Source organism: Phocoena phocoena, chromosome 3 (assembly GCF_963924675.1).
Source record: "Phocoena phocoena chromosome 3, mPhoPho1.1, whole genome shotgun sequence".
Taxonomy (NCBI): Eukaryota; Metazoa; Chordata; class Mammalia; order Artiodactyla; family Phocoenidae; genus Phocoena; species Phocoena phocoena.
Window position 1 is genome coordinate 126,506,668 of NC_089221.1, and position 20,839 is coordinate 126,527,506.

The 20,839-nt window shown below is 43.6% G+C and overlaps 1 protein-coding gene and 1 non-coding gene across 2 annotated transcripts in view; one reads left to right on the forward strand and one right to left on the reverse strand.

Annotated features, from left to right (window-relative positions):
• The window catches only part of ARHGEF37 (Rho guanine nucleotide exchange factor 37), a 55,435-nt gene that overhangs the window by 18,735 nt on the left and 15,861 nt on the right, over positions 1-20,839 (forward strand). Inside the window, exons 2-5 of the mRNA XM_065874984.1 lie at positions 766-962; positions 2,323-2,446; positions 11,902-12,049; positions 20,209-20,408. Of these exons, the coding sequence (XP_065731056.1) occupies positions 777-962; positions 2,323-2,446; positions 11,902-12,049; positions 20,209-20,408 (658 nt within the window). The 5' untranslated portion in view covers positions 766-776. The remainder of the gene's footprint in view (positions 1-765; positions 963-2,322; positions 2,447-11,901; positions 12,050-20,208; positions 20,409-20,839) is intronic.
• Positions 10,385-10,492, reverse strand: LOC136121745 (U6 spliceosomal RNA). Its single transcript, XR_010655764.1, has one exon. It is a non-coding gene; the product is annotated as a U6 spliceosomal RNA (small nuclear RNA).

The window sequence follows — 20,839 nt, forward strand, 5'->3', positions numbered from 1 at the left end:
ATTGCCATTTGTACTTTTTAAACTTAGAGATAAAGGAGAAAAGTATATCTGGCTGGGAGGATCAGCAAAGGCCTTAGAGATGAATGTCAGAGCATAGGGACATTGGAGGGGTCACAGCAGGTGCAAAAGCATGGAGGCAGGAAATGACCATGCAGGTATGGAGAAAAGCACATAACTTTCTTTCACTGGAGTGTGTCAGGGAAGAGGAAAACGAAGTCAGAGGTAGACCACAGAGCAGCAGATGGCTATTACAGTCTCACAGCAGAGAATACCAGGATCACAAACTTTGTTTCAGGAAGTTTAAACTGGAAGCATATCCAGGATGAATGGATGTGGGTGGCAGCAGGTGGGAGAGGGGTGTGGATTTGAAAAAATGATCCTGGAGGCGGTGGAAATAGTCCAAGCGATAGGTAGTATGGCCTGAATGGGGTAGTAGTGGGTAGAGAAGGAGGGCGAGAGAGACTCAGCTGAACCAGATAAAGAAATCTAGGTCAAGAGCTGGGAGGAAAATAGAAGAAAAGCCAGGCAAGCACATTGTCTGAATCCTGGGAAATGAATTTAAAATGTCAACAATTATCTGAGCTGCGTTCTACCTTTTAAAATTGTTCAGATACTGCCCACAAATGCTTATACGCAGTTCATCTTGACTCTGTAGGCAGCTAAAGATGTTTTTAGGCCATCTGATGAACAGTTATCTTTGGATTAGAGACAGCATGTCCCAGTAGAGCTCCCAGAAGTGAGTCCGGATGTGTTTGTCTTTCCCAGAACCTGCTGACATGACTGATCATGGGGATGATGAGCTGTCCTCTAGGACAGGGAGTCCAGACAAGGAAGGTCGGGTCCCTGAGGAGAGATCCTTGCTGCATCAGAGTCTGGCGGTCAGGGAACTCATCGACACCGAGGTCTCCTACTTACACGTGCTCCAGCTCTGTGCCTCGGACATTAGGAGCCACCTGCAGCAGGTACCTGGGTGGGGCCACACTCAGCCTGTCTTTATAGGGGCAAGTGTGAGTCCCAGCTCCTGAAACCTCACATCTGTTCCTGGCGCAGGCTTGATGGAGGGGAAGGTGTGGTGGATGTGAAGTCACCTGGACGTAAGCCCCGGTACTTCCACTTACTGGCCCTGCAACCTTCAGCAAGGCTTTTAACACCTTGGAGCCTTAGTATATTCATCTGCTAAATGGACAGAGTAATCACCTCAGAGAATTAAGTGAACTAATGGATAAAATAGCCCTTTATTAAGTTTAGAACAGATTCTTTTAAGTGACCTATTTCTAATTGTCTCATTTGGAGGGTGGTAACATGGAAAAGTTATCATCATGATGGGTTTCTATTTTAGTGTTAATTTTTTACATCTTTTTCCCCCCTGATTTCAGAAATAACACAGGCTGTCTCTCTAAAATGTCAAGCATCCCCTAGCATGTAAGGTACATAAGGGGAAAGGCTGTTTAGTTCAATGTATCCCAGTTCTTGACACGTAAACAGTGGACTTCAACTAGTGTTTATTGAATGAATGAAATAATCAAATCGATAATGTAGAAGGTGAAAGCCCTCTCATATTTCACCCTCTAGAAATTGGGATTTTTCTCTGTAGGCATTACACAAACAGATATAGATTGTTACTTATTTTATTTTTTGTTTGTTTGTTTTTGGCTGCACCAGACGGCTTGTGGGATCTTAGTTCCCTGACCAGGGATCGAACCTGGGTCCACAGCAGTGTCGGGGTTAAGACAGCCCGAGTCTTAACCGCTGGACTGCCAGGGAATTCCCTGTTACTTATTTTAGTAAAAATAAGAGCATACTCTATTCTTCTACAGTTAGCTTTTCCCACTTGATTGTGCATCCAGGACGTCTATCTCTATATATATCCTATATATGTTCATGCACATATATAGATGTCCTGCATCCTTTTTAACAGTGGGATAGCTTAGTTCATAGGGAATGGAGTTCAGAATATATCTCAAGGTAATGGTGGTAGGTGCCAAGTATGTCAGAGCTGGAAAGAAGTCCAACTTCCCACACTTATATGACAGATGGGGAAAATGAGAGAAGAAAAATTATAGTTGGCAGCAGACCTAGGATAATACAGTTCAGCTTTCCTTTCATGCTGAGCACTTCGTCTCTCTCTCTCTTCTTGTAGAGTAATGAAAATACCTAATTATAAAATTTCAAAGTCCTTGCAAACATTCCACTGGGACAGTCTTCCCAAGAGTGGTGGAACCCCAATGATGTGACTGTTCCAGACTACTGTCCAAAGCCTCCAAAAAAAGTCACTCTACTGAACTCCTAAGCGACCTCCCATGGTGCCTTTGTTCCTTCCAGCTGCCGCAGGGAGATCTGGATGTCCTGTTCTCAAATATCGATGATATCATCAAGGTGAACAGCAAATTGCTTCATGATCTGCAGGAGACAGCCGCCAGGGAAGAGGAACAAGTGCAGCTGATTGGTAAGCAAAATACCAGGCAGTTAGCAGCCTGAGATTCCTGAGGAATTGGTCTCAGCATGTGATCATTGCTGTATTTTCTCCAGCATTCCAGGGAAATGCAGCTCAATGAGAGGCTGTTTTGGGGATCCCTGAAATATAGCATGTCAGAGCTGGCAGGACCCTCAAATAACATCCAATCCAACCCCATCACTACAGATGAAGAGACTGAGGCCTAGAGACAGGGAGAACATCCTAATGGACACAAAATTGGTTAGTGGAGTGGCTGAGACTTTCTTCTGGGATTCTTTCACATTCATTCATTCAACAGTTATTTACTGAGCCCCTGCAGTGTGCCAGCCACTGTGCTGTGTGTTGGGGTCACAGCATCAACCAGAGGGTCCAATCTTCTGTTCTCATGGGTTAACAAGTTAGCGAGAGAGACAGATGACACACAGATAAACAGGAGAATTTTAAGTAGTAATTTGTAATTTAAAGAATTACAATTTTAGTAACGTTTGAGAAAAGAGAAGCCCTCCTGAGGAGAGGACACTTGAACTGAGAGCTGTTAGGGAGGAGCCAGCTATGAGAAGATCTGGAGGGAGAGTAGAGAGAAGAGCTATGCAAAGGCCCTGAGGCAGGGGTGAGCCTGGGAATTTTGAAGGACAGGCAGAAAGAAGCCTGGTGTGGCTCCAGGGGAATGAGTGAGGGGAGAGTATTAGGAGATAAGATAGCAGAGGCAGAGAAGGACCAGATCCTGCAGGGTGTTCTAGGTCTTGGTAAGTAGTGTGGATTTTATTCTACATGTGATGAGAAGTCATTGGACAGTTTTGAGCAGGGAAGTGATATGAGATTTGTTTTTCAAAGATCCCCTTGGTAGCTGTGGACAATGGATTGTGAGAGGGTAGCAAGAGTGGAAGTAGCGAGACCAGCTGGTGGCTTTACCTCCACCTAGGTGAGAGATGAAGGTAGACTCCTAATTCTGAAATGGTTAGGATGACCAGACATAAAGAAGGAGGGACAAGTGGGTATAAACCTCATCCCTGTCTTCTGCAGTCTCTTCGCATCTGCTTGACAAAATTTCTGTGGTCAAGGGTTTTCAAGTGGAGTCAGGGGACAAGGGTGAATGGTGTTAGGCAGAAAAGAGGATGAGGTGGGGGCATCCACCCAAGTCACGCTGATCTTTACACCCCCAATCTTCTACCCTTTCTTAGACATGAATGATGATGGTGGGGATTAAAAATAACAAATATACACATTTTGAAAAAGCCAACTTTCTGAGTGTTCATTAAATGACCAGCACTCTTCTGATGTACATGTATTAACTCATTTAATCCTCACAAGAACCCTGAACAGTAGTTGCTGTCATCTCATTTCCCAGTTGAAGAAACTGAGGCACAGAGAGAGGAAGTAACCTGCTTAAGGTCATCCAACCAGTGTCAGAGCCAGGAGGATGTGCATTGCGGCAGGTGGCCTCTGGAGCCAGTGCTCTCAACTACTGCACTGAACAGCTTCCATGCAGTAGAGAGTGGGATTGAAGCCTGTGTATAGTGTGTTTACTATTCTCCTAAAATTATGATTCTTCATTAAAACAGCAATGTGAAAGAGTGACTATTTCTTTTAAATAGAGGAATATTTAAATGCAAAATTAAGGAACAAGATTTTTTTTTAAGTATCTGGGTAGATATTCTTACCTTTTATCATTTTATACTTATTTCTGTTAATAATTACCACTTATTTGAGTGGAAATTGTTATAACCTCAGGTTGAAGACAATCCAAGGTTCTGGGGACTCTGAGGTTAGCATCTTCTGTTGCTATGGGTTCTAGGGTCCACTAATTCCTTGTTAAGGGTCCTCACTTATCCATCTCTGCCTTCCTGCTTGATCTGCAAAGTCAAGGTGCTGCTTTGTCTTCTGAGCGTACCTGGTAATATCTCCATTCCCTGCCTTCACTACTTCCCTGGTGGAGTTGCCACATAAAATACAGGATGCTCAATTATATTTGAATTTTACATAAGCAATGAATAATGTTTTAGTATAAGTATATCCCACGGGACATTTGGGACATACTTATACTAAAATATTCTTCATTATTTATCTGAAATTCAAATTTAACCGAGCATCTTGTATCCCCCCCTCCCTAATTTGGCAGACCTATTCCCTGGCCTTTACTGAATCTACAGAAAATAGCCTCCTCATCCTCTGCCTCTTGTTGTTAGCCAAAAAGAGGCGCAAAGAATCCACATAGCTTTTCTTCTCCTAGGTTCAACTTTGTGCCTAATCAAGGCTGAGCTGGCTCCTACCAGTTCTCTCTATTCCCCTCTCAGCCCCCAGGCCCTGCTATGCAAGGAAGGCCCTTTTCCCAATTCCATAGCCACGGCATTTTAAATTTATTTATTTATTTATTTGGCTGCGTTGGGTCTTCATTTCTGCGCGCGGGCTTTCTCTAGTTGCAGTGAGCGGGGGCTACTCTTCGTTGAGGTGCGTGGGCTTCTCATTGCTGTGGCTTCTCTTGTTGCACAGCATGGGCTCTAGGCATGCGGGCTTCAGTAGTTGTGGCACGTGGGCTCAGTAGTTGTGGCTCACGGGCTCTAGGGCGCAAGCTCAGTAGTTGTGGTGCACAGGCTGCGTTGCTCCGCGGCATGTGGGATCTTCACGGACCGGGGCTCGAACCTGTGTCCCCTGCGTTGGCAGGCGGATTCTTAACCACTGTGCCACCATGGAAGTCCCAGCACCAGCATTTTAAAAGATTTTTGGACCTTGGGCGTGAACCTCCCAAGCGAGTCAGGTTCTGTGTTCTTATAAATGATTCCAAACACGATGCAGATGTTCACAGGAGTTCCCACACAGGGTCCTATCATGGGAAGGCATCATGCTGTAGTCCAGTGTTGTCTAAAAGAAATGTAGTGTGAGCCAAATTTAAAGTTTTTGAGTAGCTACATTAAAAAAACTAAAGCAGGTAAAATTACTTTTAATGATATATCTCGTTTAACCCAATGTATCCAAAATAATATTTCAACATGTAATCAATATAAAACTTATTCATGATACATTTTACTTTTTTTTTGGTACAGTCTTTGCAATCTGGTGTCTTTTACACTGACAGCACATCTCAGTTGGGATTCTCCGTATTTCAGGTGCCCAGTAGCCATCTGTGGCCGTGGCTTGCAGGTTGAGTGGTTTAGAGCAGGGGCCTTGGAGTCTGACTCACAAGGTTCTGCCACCCACAGCTCCTTCATGTCTCTGAGCTTCAGTTTCATGCCTTCTGCATGAAAATAGTACCCATTTCTGTGCCAACCATGACTGTGGGTACCTAACATGTAGTAGCCCTTTTTATTCTCATGACACTGTTACTTGTTGATTATTATTATTATTATCCCCATTTTACTAAAGGAAAACCCGAGACTCAGAGAGGTTAATTAACTTTCCTAAGGTCACACAGCTTGACCAGGCTGAGTCATGATTTGAACAGCTCTTTCAGACTACAGCCCCAGCTCTTGGCCTTCCTACCTCCCTTTCTCATTTCTCCCAACTAGAGGTAGAGTACCGTTTTGATACTGGGAGTAACTCTTTGTTGCTGTGACTTCTTTCCAATCTGTGACTAAGGAAGGACAAGAGGAGAGGAGATAAGTCTTTGGTGCCCCAAGCATTCCTGCCCGTTGGACAGCTCTGCTCTCTGCTCTAGGGGAGTTTGCCTTCCTCCACCCTTCAGTTACTGAAGTGACCCCTGCCTGTGGCCATGTACTGGTATGGTAAGGTTTCTTTGGCATTAGTTGCATTCCTGCAGAATCACCCTAGTAATGAAGAATATGGGAACTGCCCTAGGTTTTAGGGCTACGCCCAAGCTATCTCTTAGTGGGATCATCTCTGCAGCTGGCTGATCTCCCTATCATACACATTCTCCCTAGCTGCAATTTCAGGTAATCTTTCCTGGTCATGTTCTCCCTTGTTCTGGGGGCTTCTCCTGAGAGAGTTCTCTCTGAGGATTGGCTTGACCAGCACTGGGGAGAGGGTTTCGTTCCTGGGGTGGGAGTCTTGCTGTGGGAGTCTTTGCTGAGAGCTGGACGACGCTGGTCTAGGTATCATCTGATGTGTCTCAAGGGGGAGACTGTTGTATTTCACGGGTACAGTGCACAGCATTAGCAAGCAGTAGGGTCACCTGGGCTTCCCGTGGTCCGTGGCTTACTTGCCCTTTTGTGACTAATACATTTCTCTTCGCCCTCACCACTTTCCCTGAGATAGACAACCAAATACTCTTGCCTGGGTATTTTTAGTAGCCATCTAATAGCTATTCCTATTTCCATTTTGACTTCTGGTTTAGTCTCAGCATAGTATAGCTCTAATAGACTTTATTTTTTAGAGCACTTTTAGATTTACAGAAAAATTAATTAGAGGGAATTCCCAGTGGTTAGGACTCTGCACTTCCATTGCAGGGCACAGGTTTGATCCCAGGTCGGGGAGCTAGGATCCCACAAGGTGCACAGCATGGACAAAAAACAAAACAAAACAAAAGCAAAAAAAAACAAAAAGAAAAAATAAGTAGGGACTTCCTTGGTGACGCAGTGGATAAGAATCTGCCTGCCAAAAAAAAAAAAAAAAAAGAATCTGCCTGCCAATGCAGGGGACGTGGGTTCGATCCCTGGTCTGGGAAGGTCCCACATGCCATAGAGCAACTAAGGCCATGTGTCACAACTACTGAGCCTGTGTGCCACAACTGCTGAAGCCTGTATGCCTAGAGCCCATGCTCCGCAACAAGAGAAGCCACTGCAATGAGAAGCCTGCACACCGCAATGAAGAGTAGCCCCCACTCGCCACAACTAGAGAAAGCCCACATGCAGCAGTGAAGACCCAATGCAGCCAAAAATAAATAAAATTAAATCTGTAAAAAAAAGAAAATTAAGTAGAAAGTACAGAAAGCTCCCATGTACCCCTCCCCCCACACAGTTCCCCTTATTATTAACACCTTGCCTTAGTGTGGTACATTTATTATAACTGACAAACGAATATTGATATATTATTATTGACTAAAGTCCATAGTGTACATTGGGGTTCACTCTGTGTGTTGTTCAGTTCTGTGGGTTTAGAATAATGTATAATGTACGACGCCACCATTACAGTTTCATACATAGTTTCCCTTATCTAAAAATCCTCTGTGCTCTGCCTGTTCATCCCTCCCCCAACCCCAACCCCTGGAAACCACTGCTCTTTTTACTGTCTCCATAGTTTTGCCTTTTCCAGAATGTCATATTGCTGGAATCATACAGTATGTAGCCTTTTCAGAGTTGCTTCTTTCATCTAGTAATATGCATTTAAGGTTTCTCCGTGTCTTTTCCTGGCTTGATATCTCATTTCATTTTTATCACTGAATCATACTCCATTGTATGGATATAGTGCAGTTTATTTATCCATTCACCTACTGAAGGACAAGTTGGTTGCTTCCAGGCTTTGGCAGTTATGAATATAGCAGTTATAACATTAGCATGCAGGGTTTTGTTTTTTTTTAATAAATTTATTTATTCATTTATTTATTTTTGGCTGCGTTGGGTCTTCATTGCTGCGCGCTGGCTTTCTCTAGTTGCGGCGAGTGAGAACTACTCTTCGTTGCGGTGCGCGGGCTTCTCATTGCTTCTCTTGCTGTGGAGCACAGACCCCCCCGGCACATGGGCTTCAGTAGTTGTGGCACACGGGCTCAGTAGTTGTGGCTCTCAGGCTCTAGAGCGCCAGCTCAGTAGTAGTGGCGCACAGGCTTCGTTGCTCTGTGGCAAGTGGGGTCTTCCCAGACCAGGGCTCGAACCCATGTCCCCTGCACTGGCAAGCGGATTCTTAACCATTGCTCCACCAGGGAAGTCCATGTGCAGTGTTTTAAAAAGTCTTTTATTTAAAGTTTCTTTTTTGTTGTAGTAAAATATATATAACATATAAAATTTACCATTTTAACCATTTTTAAGTGTATAGTTTAGTGACATTAAGTACAGTCACATTGTTGTTCCACCATCACCACTGTTCATGTCTAGAACTTTTTCCTCATCCTAAACTGATGACCAGCCCCTGGTGGCCACTATTCTACCCTCTGTCTCTCTGAATTTGACTACTCTAGGTACCTCATATAAATGGAATCATATAGTATATGTATTTTTGTAACTGGTTTATTTCACTTAGCATGATGTCTTCAAGGTTCTTTTTACACTTTTTATCTTGAAATAATTTTAGACTTATAGAAAAGTTACAAAAATAATACAGAGAGCTCCTATATACCCTTCTTCCAGCTTCCCCTAATTTTTACATCTTACATATCCATAGTGCAATTATTAAAATGAGGAAATTAACATCAGTGCAATACTATTAACTCTACAGAACTTATTCAAATTTTGCCAGCTTTTTATTTTTCTATGCTGGGTCTTTGTTGTGGTGCGTGGGCTCTTTGTTGCGGCAGGCTTCTCTCTAGTTGTGGCACGCAGGCTCTCTAGTTGTGACACACGGGCTTAGTTGCCCCGCAACATGGGGGATCTTAGTTCCCCAACCAAGGATTGAACCCGCATCCCCTGCATTGGAAGGTAGATTCTTAACTCCTGGACCACTAGGGACGTCCCACCCATTCATTTCTTTTTTTTTTTTTTTAATAAATTAATTTTAGTTATTTATTTATTTTTGGCTGCATTGGGTCTTCGTTGCTGCGCACAGGCTTTCTCTAGTTGCAGTGAGTGGGGGCTACTCTTTGTTGCGGTGTGTGGGCTTCTCATTGCAGTGGCTTTCTCTTGTTGCGGAGCACAGGCTCTAGGCGCTCGGGCTTCAGTAGTTGTGGCATGTGGGCTCTAGAGCACAGGCTCAGTAGTTGCGGTGCACAGGCTTAGTTGCTTCGTGGCATGTGGGATCTTCCCAGACCAGGGATCTAACCCGTGTCCCCTGCATTGGCAGGCAGATTAACCACTGCGCCATCAGGGAAGTCCCTCACCCATTCATTTCTTTATTCAACTATTTATATAAGTATAAACTCATGGATATTTACTTTATTCCATGAGTCAGAATCCAGTACTATTAATATTCATTTTCTTGCTCAAATTTTACCAGCTTTGGCCATAGGGAACTCTTTCAAGTTGGCACCTGTGTCCTTTCAGTATGTCTCCAACAATTTGTGAGCACTTTCTTACTTTCTGACCCCACAAGATGTTCTAGGCTCATCTTGTATTTTCCCTGCCTCATCCTTGGAATCAGCTTTTTTCCTAGGAGCCTTGGTTCCTACCTTTGGAGAATGGTATTTAGACACCAGGTTCTAAGATCTAGGTGTGCTCATTGCTCCTGGGGTGTCATTGTTTCTAGGCCCTCTTAGCTGACAGAGTTAGGAAATATATGTATATATACCAACACATGCATGTACACATATTTACATTTCCTTCTGTATCTATCCATCTGTATTTATATATTTAAAATATTTAAAACCATGAGTTCCTACTGATAACCTCCAATTCCAGTCCAGCACCTCAGGGTTCTTTCTAGTCTTTTGCCTTTTCTTATTTGTAGCATCTTTCTGTGACAGGTAGAAATGACTGCCATTATCTTCAGTGTATTTACTTATTTGTTCGAAGTTAGTAGACATGTAAAATATTTTTTTATTATGTTATAATCAGCATTACTAACCTGTGCCTTTGTGAAAAATAGTTACGTTAATTTCTTCCTACACCCTTCAGTGTGGTTATGCTATTCATTTGTAATAGAATTAGGTTCATTCCTTATTGTTTGTATTCTATTTGAGGTTCCCCCTCCACATCCTGGTTGGTCTTAATTATATATTTATTTTGGGAGTATGTGAAACATTACCATGGTTCCAAGATCTGAGCTATATAGAAAGGTATATTCAGCGAAGCATTGCTCCCCTCTCATCCCTACTTCCCTGACCCATTCCCTGTTCTTTCCACCCTGTTCTATCTCCCCTTAAAAATAATCACTCTCATAAGTTTCTGATTTTAAAATATAGAACACTTCACAAATTTGCATGTCATTCATGTGCAGGGGCCATGCTAATCTGTCCTGTGTTATTCTACCTTTAATGTATGTGCTGCTGAAATTGAGCATGGGAATGATCCTTTTCAAACAGAAACCAGATCATGTCACCCCTGCTCAAAACCCTCCATTTGCTTTCTGCCACCATAAGAATAAAATCCAAACACCTTACTACACCTTACTTACTTTAAGGCCCTACATGATCTGGCTTCAGTTTCCTGTTTATTTTCTCTACTTTGTGCCCTTGCTCATTGTGTTCCAGCCACACCTGCCTTCTTGTGTCACCCACCTGTCAAGTGGTCACTTGCCTTCAGGTCTTTGCATTTGTCCTTCCCTAAGCCTGGTGCTGCTCTTCCCCCAGACATTCCTAGGGGTGGGTTCTTTTTTTTTTTTGAATTTTTGCATTTTATTTTATTTATTTTTTATACAGCAGGTTCTTATTAGTTATCTATTTTATACATATTACTGTGTATACATCAATCCCAATCTCCCAATTCATCCCGCCCACCCACCCCCCCCCGCCACTTTCCCCCCTTGGTGTCCATACATTTGTTCTCTACATCTGTGTCTATTTCTGCAGGGCTGGGTTCTTTTGGTCTCTGATAAACATCCACGTCTTTATGGAGGTCTTTCCTAAATAGATCTCCTACCACTCTCTAACTCTTTATCTGGCTTTGTTTAGATTTATGGTACTCACCACTACCTGGCATATGTAATATATTTATTTATTGTCTGTCTTTACCACTAGAATATCAGCTCCATGAGGCAGGGTCATTGTTTTGTTCACAGAACTTAGAAGAGTGCCTGGCACATAGTCAGTAAATAAGCAGTTGGTAAATTTTTGGTGAGTGAAGTTTGCGTCAGGTGTTTTACATGCGTTATTTGATTTAATCCTCGCAATGAACATTTGGAGGTGAGCACTATTTTTATTCCAGTCTATAGGTGAAAATATGGAGGGTTAGAGGGATCAAATACTCGCCCTAAATTACACTACTGGGAAAGGGTTGGCTGGAGATCTGGCCTTACTTCTCTCTGACTCCAAAGCCCACGTTTGTGACTATCCATGCTGTGCTGTAGGGATTCTTTATAAACAGAGCATTTGGAGTTGTACTTGCCACACATAGTAATTGTAAAGATATAACATGAGTGTGTTTTGTAAACTATAAAGCACTGTCCAAATATGAGAATTATCAATATTTTTGCTATAATTGTAGCTACCATTTATTAAATATAGACAGCGTACCAGTCTGAGCTCTACATCATTCTATTACTTAATCCTACAGCAGCCTTTTGAAAGTGAGATGAAAAAAATAGAAGCTCAGGAAAATGAGGTGACTTGCCCAAGGCAACAACGCTGGTTAAGCCTGGCAGTCTCACTCCAGAGCTGGAATGCTTAGCTGTGTCACTCACCGCCTCTCTGTCCTAAGCAAGAGGACATGCAGACATGCTTTTGAGAACTCCTTGTTGCTTTTCACTGTCAGGCAACTTATTCCTGGAATTCCAAGAGGAGTTGGAGCAAGTCTATAAAGTGTACTGTGCCAGCTATGAACAGGCCTTGCTGCTGGTGGAGGCCTACCGGATGGAGCCACGGCTGCAGCGGGAGATCCAGGACACCATTGAGGCAGTGCTGTGAGTATAATGACCCTTATGGACCCCGAGGTCAGAGGCTGTTAAAGTCTCATCCCTGCTTGGTGCTGCTCACACTGCTTCAGGAGTGTCCCAGTCAGACTAGGCTAGGCTATGCTGCAGAGACAAACAACTCCCAACTCTTTCAGTGGCTTCAAACAACAAGGTTTCTACCTTCCTTATGCTCCACTGCAGGTTAACTTGGGGCTCTTCATGTTGAGACTCAAGCTGACAGCAACTACTGTCTGGAATATTGCCAGTAACTTGGCAAAGGAAAACCGTGCTCGGGGTTCCTACACTGGTAACTAAATGCTGTTAGTCCAGAAGTGATATTCGTTGCTTCTCAAAATTCATGGGCCAGAACTTATCACATGGCTTCGTCCAGCTACCAGGAGACCAGGGCCTGCCATCCAGCCATGTGTTCAGAGGTGGAAAAGCAGAAACATTTGGTGAACAGCACTCGTGACTCCCATGGGGAGGGCAGTGAGATGGTGGGAACCATGTGGTGTAAGCAGCAGTGGCAGGAAACAGGTTTGTATCACCTGGGGGGACCTCTCGACAGATGGCTAGAGTCTTGCCCCATGGAAAAGGATCAGAACTGCTCTGGGTGGCCTCGCAGCCCAGAGCTGGCACCAGTGAGTGGGAGCTCCAGGTAGAGATATGTAGAAAAAAATATTTTTTAATTAAAATTTTGAACGGGTAACAGTTGCATGTTTCAAAAGCTTTAAAGCATCTGAATTTACACAGTAAAAAGACCTTTCCAACCCTGTCCTTTTATCCACCCAATTACTGCTCCTATCCACAAAGTTAAGGTAACCACTTTTAAATTACTTATGGATCTTAGCAGAGTTCCTGTATGCTATACAAGCAAATACAAATATATACTCTTATTTTCCCCCATCTTTTTAATGAAAGTTTGTAATTTTTTTTTCACTTACATTATATCTTGGAGGTCTTTCCACTTCAGTATATACATGTATGATCCTCTGGACGGCCACGTATTCTTCTACTCTGTGGCTGTTCTGCAGTTTATTTAACTGGTCTCTGTTGATGAACATTGGTTTGTTTCTATTCTTTTCATATTACAGGCAGTGCTACAGTGATTATTCACAAACATATGTTATTTTACTGAGGTGCAAGTATATCTGTAAGTTAAATTTCCAGATGTGGAATTGCTAGGTCAAAGGAAGTATGTATTGATAATTTTGACAATATTGCAAAATTGCCCTCTGTAAAGGTTATACCAATTGATGTTCCCATGAGCAGCATATGAGGGTGTTTCTCCACAGCGTTACCAGCAGTGTGTTGTTAAACTTTAGAGTATTTACCACTGATAGGTGAAAAATGGCATCTCAGTAATGTTTCACTGTGCATTTATCTCCAGGAGAGGGAAGAGGTATGGGAACATATGTATATGTATAACTGATTCACTTTGTTATAAAGCAGAAACTAACACCATTGTAAAGCAATTATATTCCAATAAAGATGTTAAAAAAAAAGTTGATCATCCTTTTTTTTAATATTTATTTATTTTTTGGCTGTGTTGGGTCTTAGTTATGGCATGCCAGATCTTTTGTTGCAGTGCATGGGCTCTTCGTCGCGGTGCGCGGGCTTCTCTGTAGTTGTGGCGGGTGGGCTCCAGAGCGCGTGGGCTCTGTAGTTGTGGTGCGAGGGCTCCAGAGTGCGTGGGCTCTGTAGTTGTGGCACGCAGGCTCTCTTGTTGTGTCACTCGGCCTTTCTAGTTGTGACGCGTAGGCTCAGTTGCCCCACAGCATGTGGGATCCTAGTTCCCTGACCAGGGGTTGAACCCGCATTCCCTGCATTGGAAGCGTGGAGTCATAACCACTGGACCGCCAGGGAAGTCCCTTGATATCTTTCTATATATTTAAGAGGTATTTGTATTTCCTTGCCTGTGAATTTTTCTGCTTCTTTTCTGTTTTGAAAAGGCTTATATCTTCCCAAGGACAGGCTCATCAAATGAAGATAGATGAAGGTCATCCTCTGGAAAGCAGAGTAGAGTAGGAGGAACAGAAGTTATTATTGTTATTTCATCTAACTTAGACATTTCCTTTATACCCAAGAGAAAGACAGTGTAGGTTTAGGGCTTTGAAGTTTACATTATCTCATGTGGAGCCTCCTGCTACCTCTCCTCCTTCTCTTCCTTATCTTATCCTTACCCCTCTACTCCCTGAAGCCTCCTTTTGAAGTACCCATGTCCTAACCCATCCCAGCCTTCAAAAAAACCTACATTCATTTTCTCCTTTGCTTCCTTTGATCCCTTCATGGAACTTACAAACTTAGGCTTTTGCAAGGGTCACTAAACACATTTCTACAGGAGTGAGCAATGAGGAAAGCAAGATGCCAGATGTGGGACAAAAGGGAGTAGTGGAGAGTGTGGCAAACCAGAGCCAAGAGACCCTGTATAGAGTGCAGCTGCAGCCCAGCCTCGGCTGATTGTTGCTGTATCAAGTAGCTTTTGCTATATAACAAACCGACCCAAATATAGTGGTTTAAAGTATAAATCATCCCCAAAATATGCTTAAAGCAAACATTTATTTAGGTCACACTTATGCATGTTAGTGGTTTAGCTGGGCTCAGTAAATGATTTTTCTAGTCCTGGCTGAACACCCTCATGTGTCTGTGATCAACTGCGCGTCAGCTTTGCTGATGTTGGCTGGGCTCTCTTATGTATCTGGGACATACAAGCAGACTCAGCTCTGCCTTTTGAGATCTCGGCTTGGAATTGGCATGCTGTGCCAGACTCAAGGGGTGGAGAAGTATTCCCCATTTCTTGATGGGAGAAGCTTCAAAGTCATATTCAAAGGATGTTGTTACAGAGAGTGAAATAATTGCAGCCTTTTTTTATAAACCATCTCCCTCAGTTGCCATGTAGAAATGTGATTCCACTGTGCCCAGATCCTCTGATCTTTCAAGAGAAACCAGAAACTTTGATGTAAGTCTCCCAAGTGTTAACTATTGGCATCTAGTTCAGACATGTTAGAAACACTATGTGGGGGGCCCTGGTTGGCACAGAGGCTGCTGTTTGTCATGTCTTCTGCACTCAGGTCTTTTTCAGCCAGGCAAGTCCAGGCTTTTCTCATGGGCTTTGACGCCAAGCTGCCTGGCAGCGGATCGGGCTCTGCCCCTTATTCACCTTGGCAGAGCCATTTCGTGTCTCAGAACCTTGTTTCCCTACATGTGGAGTGGGAGTAATAACAACAGCTCATGAGGACATAGACTCACTGCATGCAAGTAACACGCAAAAATTCCCAGCAATTGTGGTTACCTTGGCTAGGCAAGGATTATGCTTCACTGAGACCACACTGTGGTTCTCAGCTCTGTTGGTCCCAACGCCCCCTTTTTATAACAAACATTAAATAAATTTATTATCCTGAGTTATATTCTGAAAAAGAAAATTCTCCTGCCTATATACATAACTGAAAAAAATCAATATAATGGCTTAACTATAATTAAAGGAGAAATAAAAGGAAAATAATTTCTAATAAAGTAATATGTATTTCAGTGTGCAAATGCTTGTGTAACACTACACTAGGAAATATTATGAAGCAATCAGATTCTTGTACCCACTTATAATAAATAAGCTTGGATTTAAGCAAAGAAGAGTCAGAAGCCATTGTGTACGAGAAGTACAGAAAAAGAAAAGAGCAGAGAATGTGTGTACCCTGCAATAACAGTGAGCAATGATAACAAACTTGACTTCCTTGTGTATGATAAGAGAAAGAAGGAAATAACGTAACTGAAGTAGGGATAACATTACATACTGGGAGGCAGAGGAAATGAGGAAGGATTATGTTCCTGCAAATGACCTCGGTCTTATTTATAAAAGGTGTGTCATGGTAATTCCCAGCGTTAAGATATGTGACAGGTTGGAGTCCAGGTGTCACAAAAATATGTCAGTTATTGACATCGCAGCCCATTGCAAGGCATTCATTCAGTCTCTGAATGTTGAAGAGGGGCACATGAAATGTAGAAAGATTCTCCATAATGCAGGACTGTCCTTGCAGGATAGCCTGCATCCCTGGGTCCCTGCCAACTAAATGCCTGCAGCACACCAGAGCCTACAAGTTTCAAAAATGCCCTCAACAAAATGCTCTGGTCTAATGTTCCAGCAGGAATGACATTCTTTCTGTCATCCAAATTTTATTCTGTAGATTTACAGGCAGACAGAAAATAGACTTCCCATGGGAAAGTGTAGACACTGGATGGATGGATGGATGGATAGATAGATAGATAGATAGATAGATAGGTAGAAAGAATGAATTTTTGAGGGGCTCCTGCTATACATGCTGCTCTAGAACTTTTGATCCCTTCCCTCTTGAAACAATAATCCTGCCTTTCTTGTGCTGATGATCATGGGACTCTTCTGGAGTTTGGCCAACTAGAATCACACCAGCCATAAATGGTTCTTTCTCATCCAGGTAAGATAGATGGTACCATCTAATTAGATCTTTGTGATTCTAAAATATATGCCACCTCCCACTTTTTATTTGGATGGGTGAGTGGGTGGGGTGTCTAGTTTATCCTGTCTCTCTTTCCCCCCGCCCCCCACTTTGTTTTTGGCCTCACCGTGTGGCATGCGGAACTTTCCTGACCAGGGATGGAACGCTCGCCCCCTGCAGTGGAAGCGTGGAGTCTTTGCACAGCTTGTGGGAATCTCAGTTCCCTGACCAGGGATTGAACCTGGGCCATGGCAGTGAAAGCCCAGAATCCTAACCACTAGGCCACCAGGGAACTCCCAGTTTATCCTGTCTTTTAAGGCAGCGCTTCCCACCTGGGGGCCAAGGGACTCAAGGCTTGCCCTTGTAGCCGGCAGGAAGCTCTGCCTTAGGGAGACCGTTCTAGTGGCATAGTTTTCAGGGAGAGGAGGCTGCTTACAGAGGTGGATCAGTCCAGCACAAAGCACCTGCAGTTCTACAACTGAGGCAGAGTGTTTGGAAAAGGTAGATGACATGTTTTCCTTTACTGGCATTTTTAATTTGTTTTAAATTTAAAAGTAACATGTGGTTATTGAAAAAAGAAATTTCAAACAATACACAGGTATATAAAGTAAAAAGTCCATTCCCCTTTGGTCTCCCGTTTCCCCATCCCTCCCCCTAGTAAACATTTTCCATCCGAACTCTATTCTGTATATTTACAGACAGACAGACAGAAAGACAGGAAATAGACTTTCCATGGGAACATCTAGCTGTGGGATGGATGGATAGATGGATGGATAGATAGATAGGATGAGTGAATGAATGAATGAATATTTTAAGGGGCTCCTACTCTACATGCTTTTCTAGAACTTGCTTTTTCACTTAATCATGGCCATGAATAAATATCTTTTCAGGACAATATGAACTGCTCTACCATGTTCTTTTTAATGACTGCATAGAGTTCCTTCCTAGGGTAGCTCATAGTCTGTGGTCTATTTAACCATTCCCTATTGGTGTATATTTGGATTGTTTCCGAAATTTTACTGTCATAAATAGAGTTGCTGAATAACTTCTACCTTTATCCATGCTCACTTGAGTTGATATTTCTTTTTTTTATATTTTATTTTTGGCTGTGTTGGGTCTTTGTTGCTGTACGTGGGCTTTCTCTAGTTGCAGTGAGCGGGGGCTGCTCTTCCTTGCGGTGCGTGGGCTACTCAGTGCAGTGGCTTCTCTTGTTGCGGAGCACGGGCTCTAGGTGCACGGACTTCAGTAGTTGTGGTGTGAGAGCTCAGTAGTTGTGGCTCGCAGGCTCTAGAGCACAGGCTCAGCAGTTGTTGCGCACGGGCTTAGTTGCTCCGTGACGTGTGGGATCTTCCCAGACCAGGGCTCGAACCTGTGTCCCCTGCATTGGCAGGCGGATTCTTAACCACTGTGCCACCAGGGAAGTCCTTAAGTTGATATTTCTGGGTAGATTTCTATAGTAGGATTGAGGGAATAAAGGGTTTGTACATTTCACAAATTGCCAAACTGCTCTCTAAAAAGATCCCACCAGAGATTCCCCTGGTGGCACTGTGGTTAAGAATCCGCCTGCCAATGCAGGGGACACAGGTTCGAGCCCTGGTCTGGGAAGATCCCACGTGTCGCAGAGCAACTAAGCCCGTGCGCCGTAGCTACTGAGCCTGCACTCTAGAGCCTGCGTGCCTAGAGCCTGTGCTCCGCAACAAGAGAAGCCACCGCAATGAGAAGCCTGTGCACTACAACGAAGAGTAGCCCCCGCTCGCTGCAACTAGAGAAAGCCCGTGTGCAGCAACAAAGACCCAACGCAGTCAAAAATGAATAAATAAAATTAAAAAATAAAATAAAGTAAAAAGATCCCACCAACTGATACTCCCACCAAGAGAATATAAGAGGGCTGGTTTCCCCATACTCACCCAACTCTGGGTGAGCCTTTCAATTTTTGTTGCCTATCTGAAAGGCGGAATAAAGAGTTTTCTTCAACTTACCTTAGAAAGGCTGTAAATTAAGAGGCAGCTGTAATTCTGTAGTTACTCCTTGATGGTTGTGGAGAAGAGATGTAATCATCTCTTTGAAGACCCCCCTCCCCTCTGTCACCTCTGATTTGTAAGGTGACAGTTGTCCCTTTCCCATGGAAAGTAAGCCCAGAGGACAGAGTTTTGCAAATATCTGGTGACTGTTTCCACCTCTCCTGCCCACAGTCAGCCAAGCGCTAGGCAACCCTTGGTGAGAGCAGATGGTCAGCATAGGCATGTCCTGACAGGTAATCCCACCCCTGCATCCCAACCCCCTGCAACTAATGGAGGGCCCCCCACCTGCTCTGTCTGTTCCTAGCCTCGTGGCTGATCTCTCCTGGACATTTGATCTAGAGATTTTTCCATAGGAAGAAGAGCAAGAGGCAAGGGTACCGTGGAGAGGAGGCCAGATAATAGTCATGAGAAACATTTGTGAGTCTTCGTGGAGGAGGCATGCTTAGACATTGTGGTTTGAAAACCTTGTGGGTTTCTGAGAAGGTGGGTCTGAGGGCTACTGGTCATGATCAAGGAAAGACTGTTGGAACCTTGTCCCCGATGCTGTTGACCTGGGCACTCTTTCTGCAACTTCCAGACATCATCAGGAAGGGGACTAGCAATAATCATCTATGCATCAAATGGTGCATCTGGAAGGGACCTTGACACTATCAGTTCCTGTGTTTTGTTTTATATTTTACTTTTTTAAATGAAAAATTTCAAACTTATAGAAAAATAGAATAATGTAATGAACACTCACACACCCACCACCTGAAATTAACAAGTATTAATGTCTGCTGTTTGCTGTATCTAATTTTATGCTATATACTTTACAGGAAATTACAGATAATTACGACGTTTTACCCTTAAATACATCTCTAAACATTAAGTTCCTATGATTTAAATTTTAAAAAACTTTTTTTGGGGGGTGGGCCATGCTGCACACCTTGCGGGATCTTAGTTCCCCCACCAGGGATCAAATCTGGGTGGGCCCACGGCAGTGGACTGCCTGGGAATTCCCAAGTTCCTGTGATTTTAAAAGCTCTTCTTTTTTAAAGCAGCAGAACCATTTTATTAAGTGAAATATTCTGTGCATGTCCAACAGATGGAGTTGTGCTTGAGACATATCCAAGTGGAGATTTCAAGTAGGCAGTTGACCGTGTGTGTCTGGAGCTCTGGACAGAAGTAGGAAGTGGAGATATGGGTTTGGGATGTGTTTAAAGCCATAGAACTAAATGAGGTCAGTAAGAGAGTGAGTGGAGAGAGAAGGAGGAGAGGAGGCCCCAGGCACTCCAGCATTGGAGAGAAGCCAGCAGACGAGGCCAAGAGAGTGGCCTGTGGAGTGAGAGAAGCAGGACAAAGAGTGTCTCTGGGGCCAAAAGAAGAAAGTGTTTCAAGGAAGAGAGAGTAGTCAGCTGTGCCTGCTGTTGAGAGACTGAGTAAGCTGAGGGCAGAGAACTGACCATTAAATTTAGTACAGATGGGGAACCAAGGCCCAGAAAAAGGTAAAGTGAGAACTAGAAGCACCCATCTAACATATAGACCTCACAGATTACAGATGAGGAAACTGAGGACCACAGAAGGAGGGTGACTTGCCTGAGATCACACAGTGAGTTAAATGGCAGAGCTGGGACTAGAGCCCAGGCCCCTTGGTGCCCCCAAGGGTGGACTTGACCTACCTAACACCAGCCTTCTCCCTCAGGCCTCAAGCTGGATCCTCAGGCCTCAGTTTCTTGCTGGTAATTCCTTTGCAGAGGATTACCAAATACCCATTGCTGCTGCAGAAAATTCTGGAGAACACACTCCCTGATGCCAGTGCCTACCCTGTCCTTCAGAGGGCTACCTCTGCCCTCCAGGACGTGGTCACCAACATCAATGAGTACAAGAGGCGCAAAGAAGTGGGTAAGGACTGGGGGCATTTAGGTGATACATGAGTGAGAATGCTTCTAGTTACAAAAAACTCATCTCAAACTGGCTTCACCAGTAAAAGGAATATAGTAGCTCATGTAACCCACAAGTCCAGAAGTAATGTGGGCTTTAAGTAGGGTTTGATCAGGGTGCTGGCATCATTTCCCTGCAATTCTCTTGTCTCTGGCCTTTACTATGTGTCACCTTCCTTTTCAGACTGGCCTCCCTCATAATAGTAAAGGGCTATTGCTGTCCTAAGACTCACATCTGCACACCACATTCTCCAGGATAAGATGGGCCCTTTCTCCCCTTAGCTGTAAAAACTAAATTGGAGTTTCACTCTGATAGGACTCATTTGAGTCATATGCTCACCCTGAACCAGTTGCCATGGTTAGGAGAATGCCATGAACTGATTGGCTTCAGCC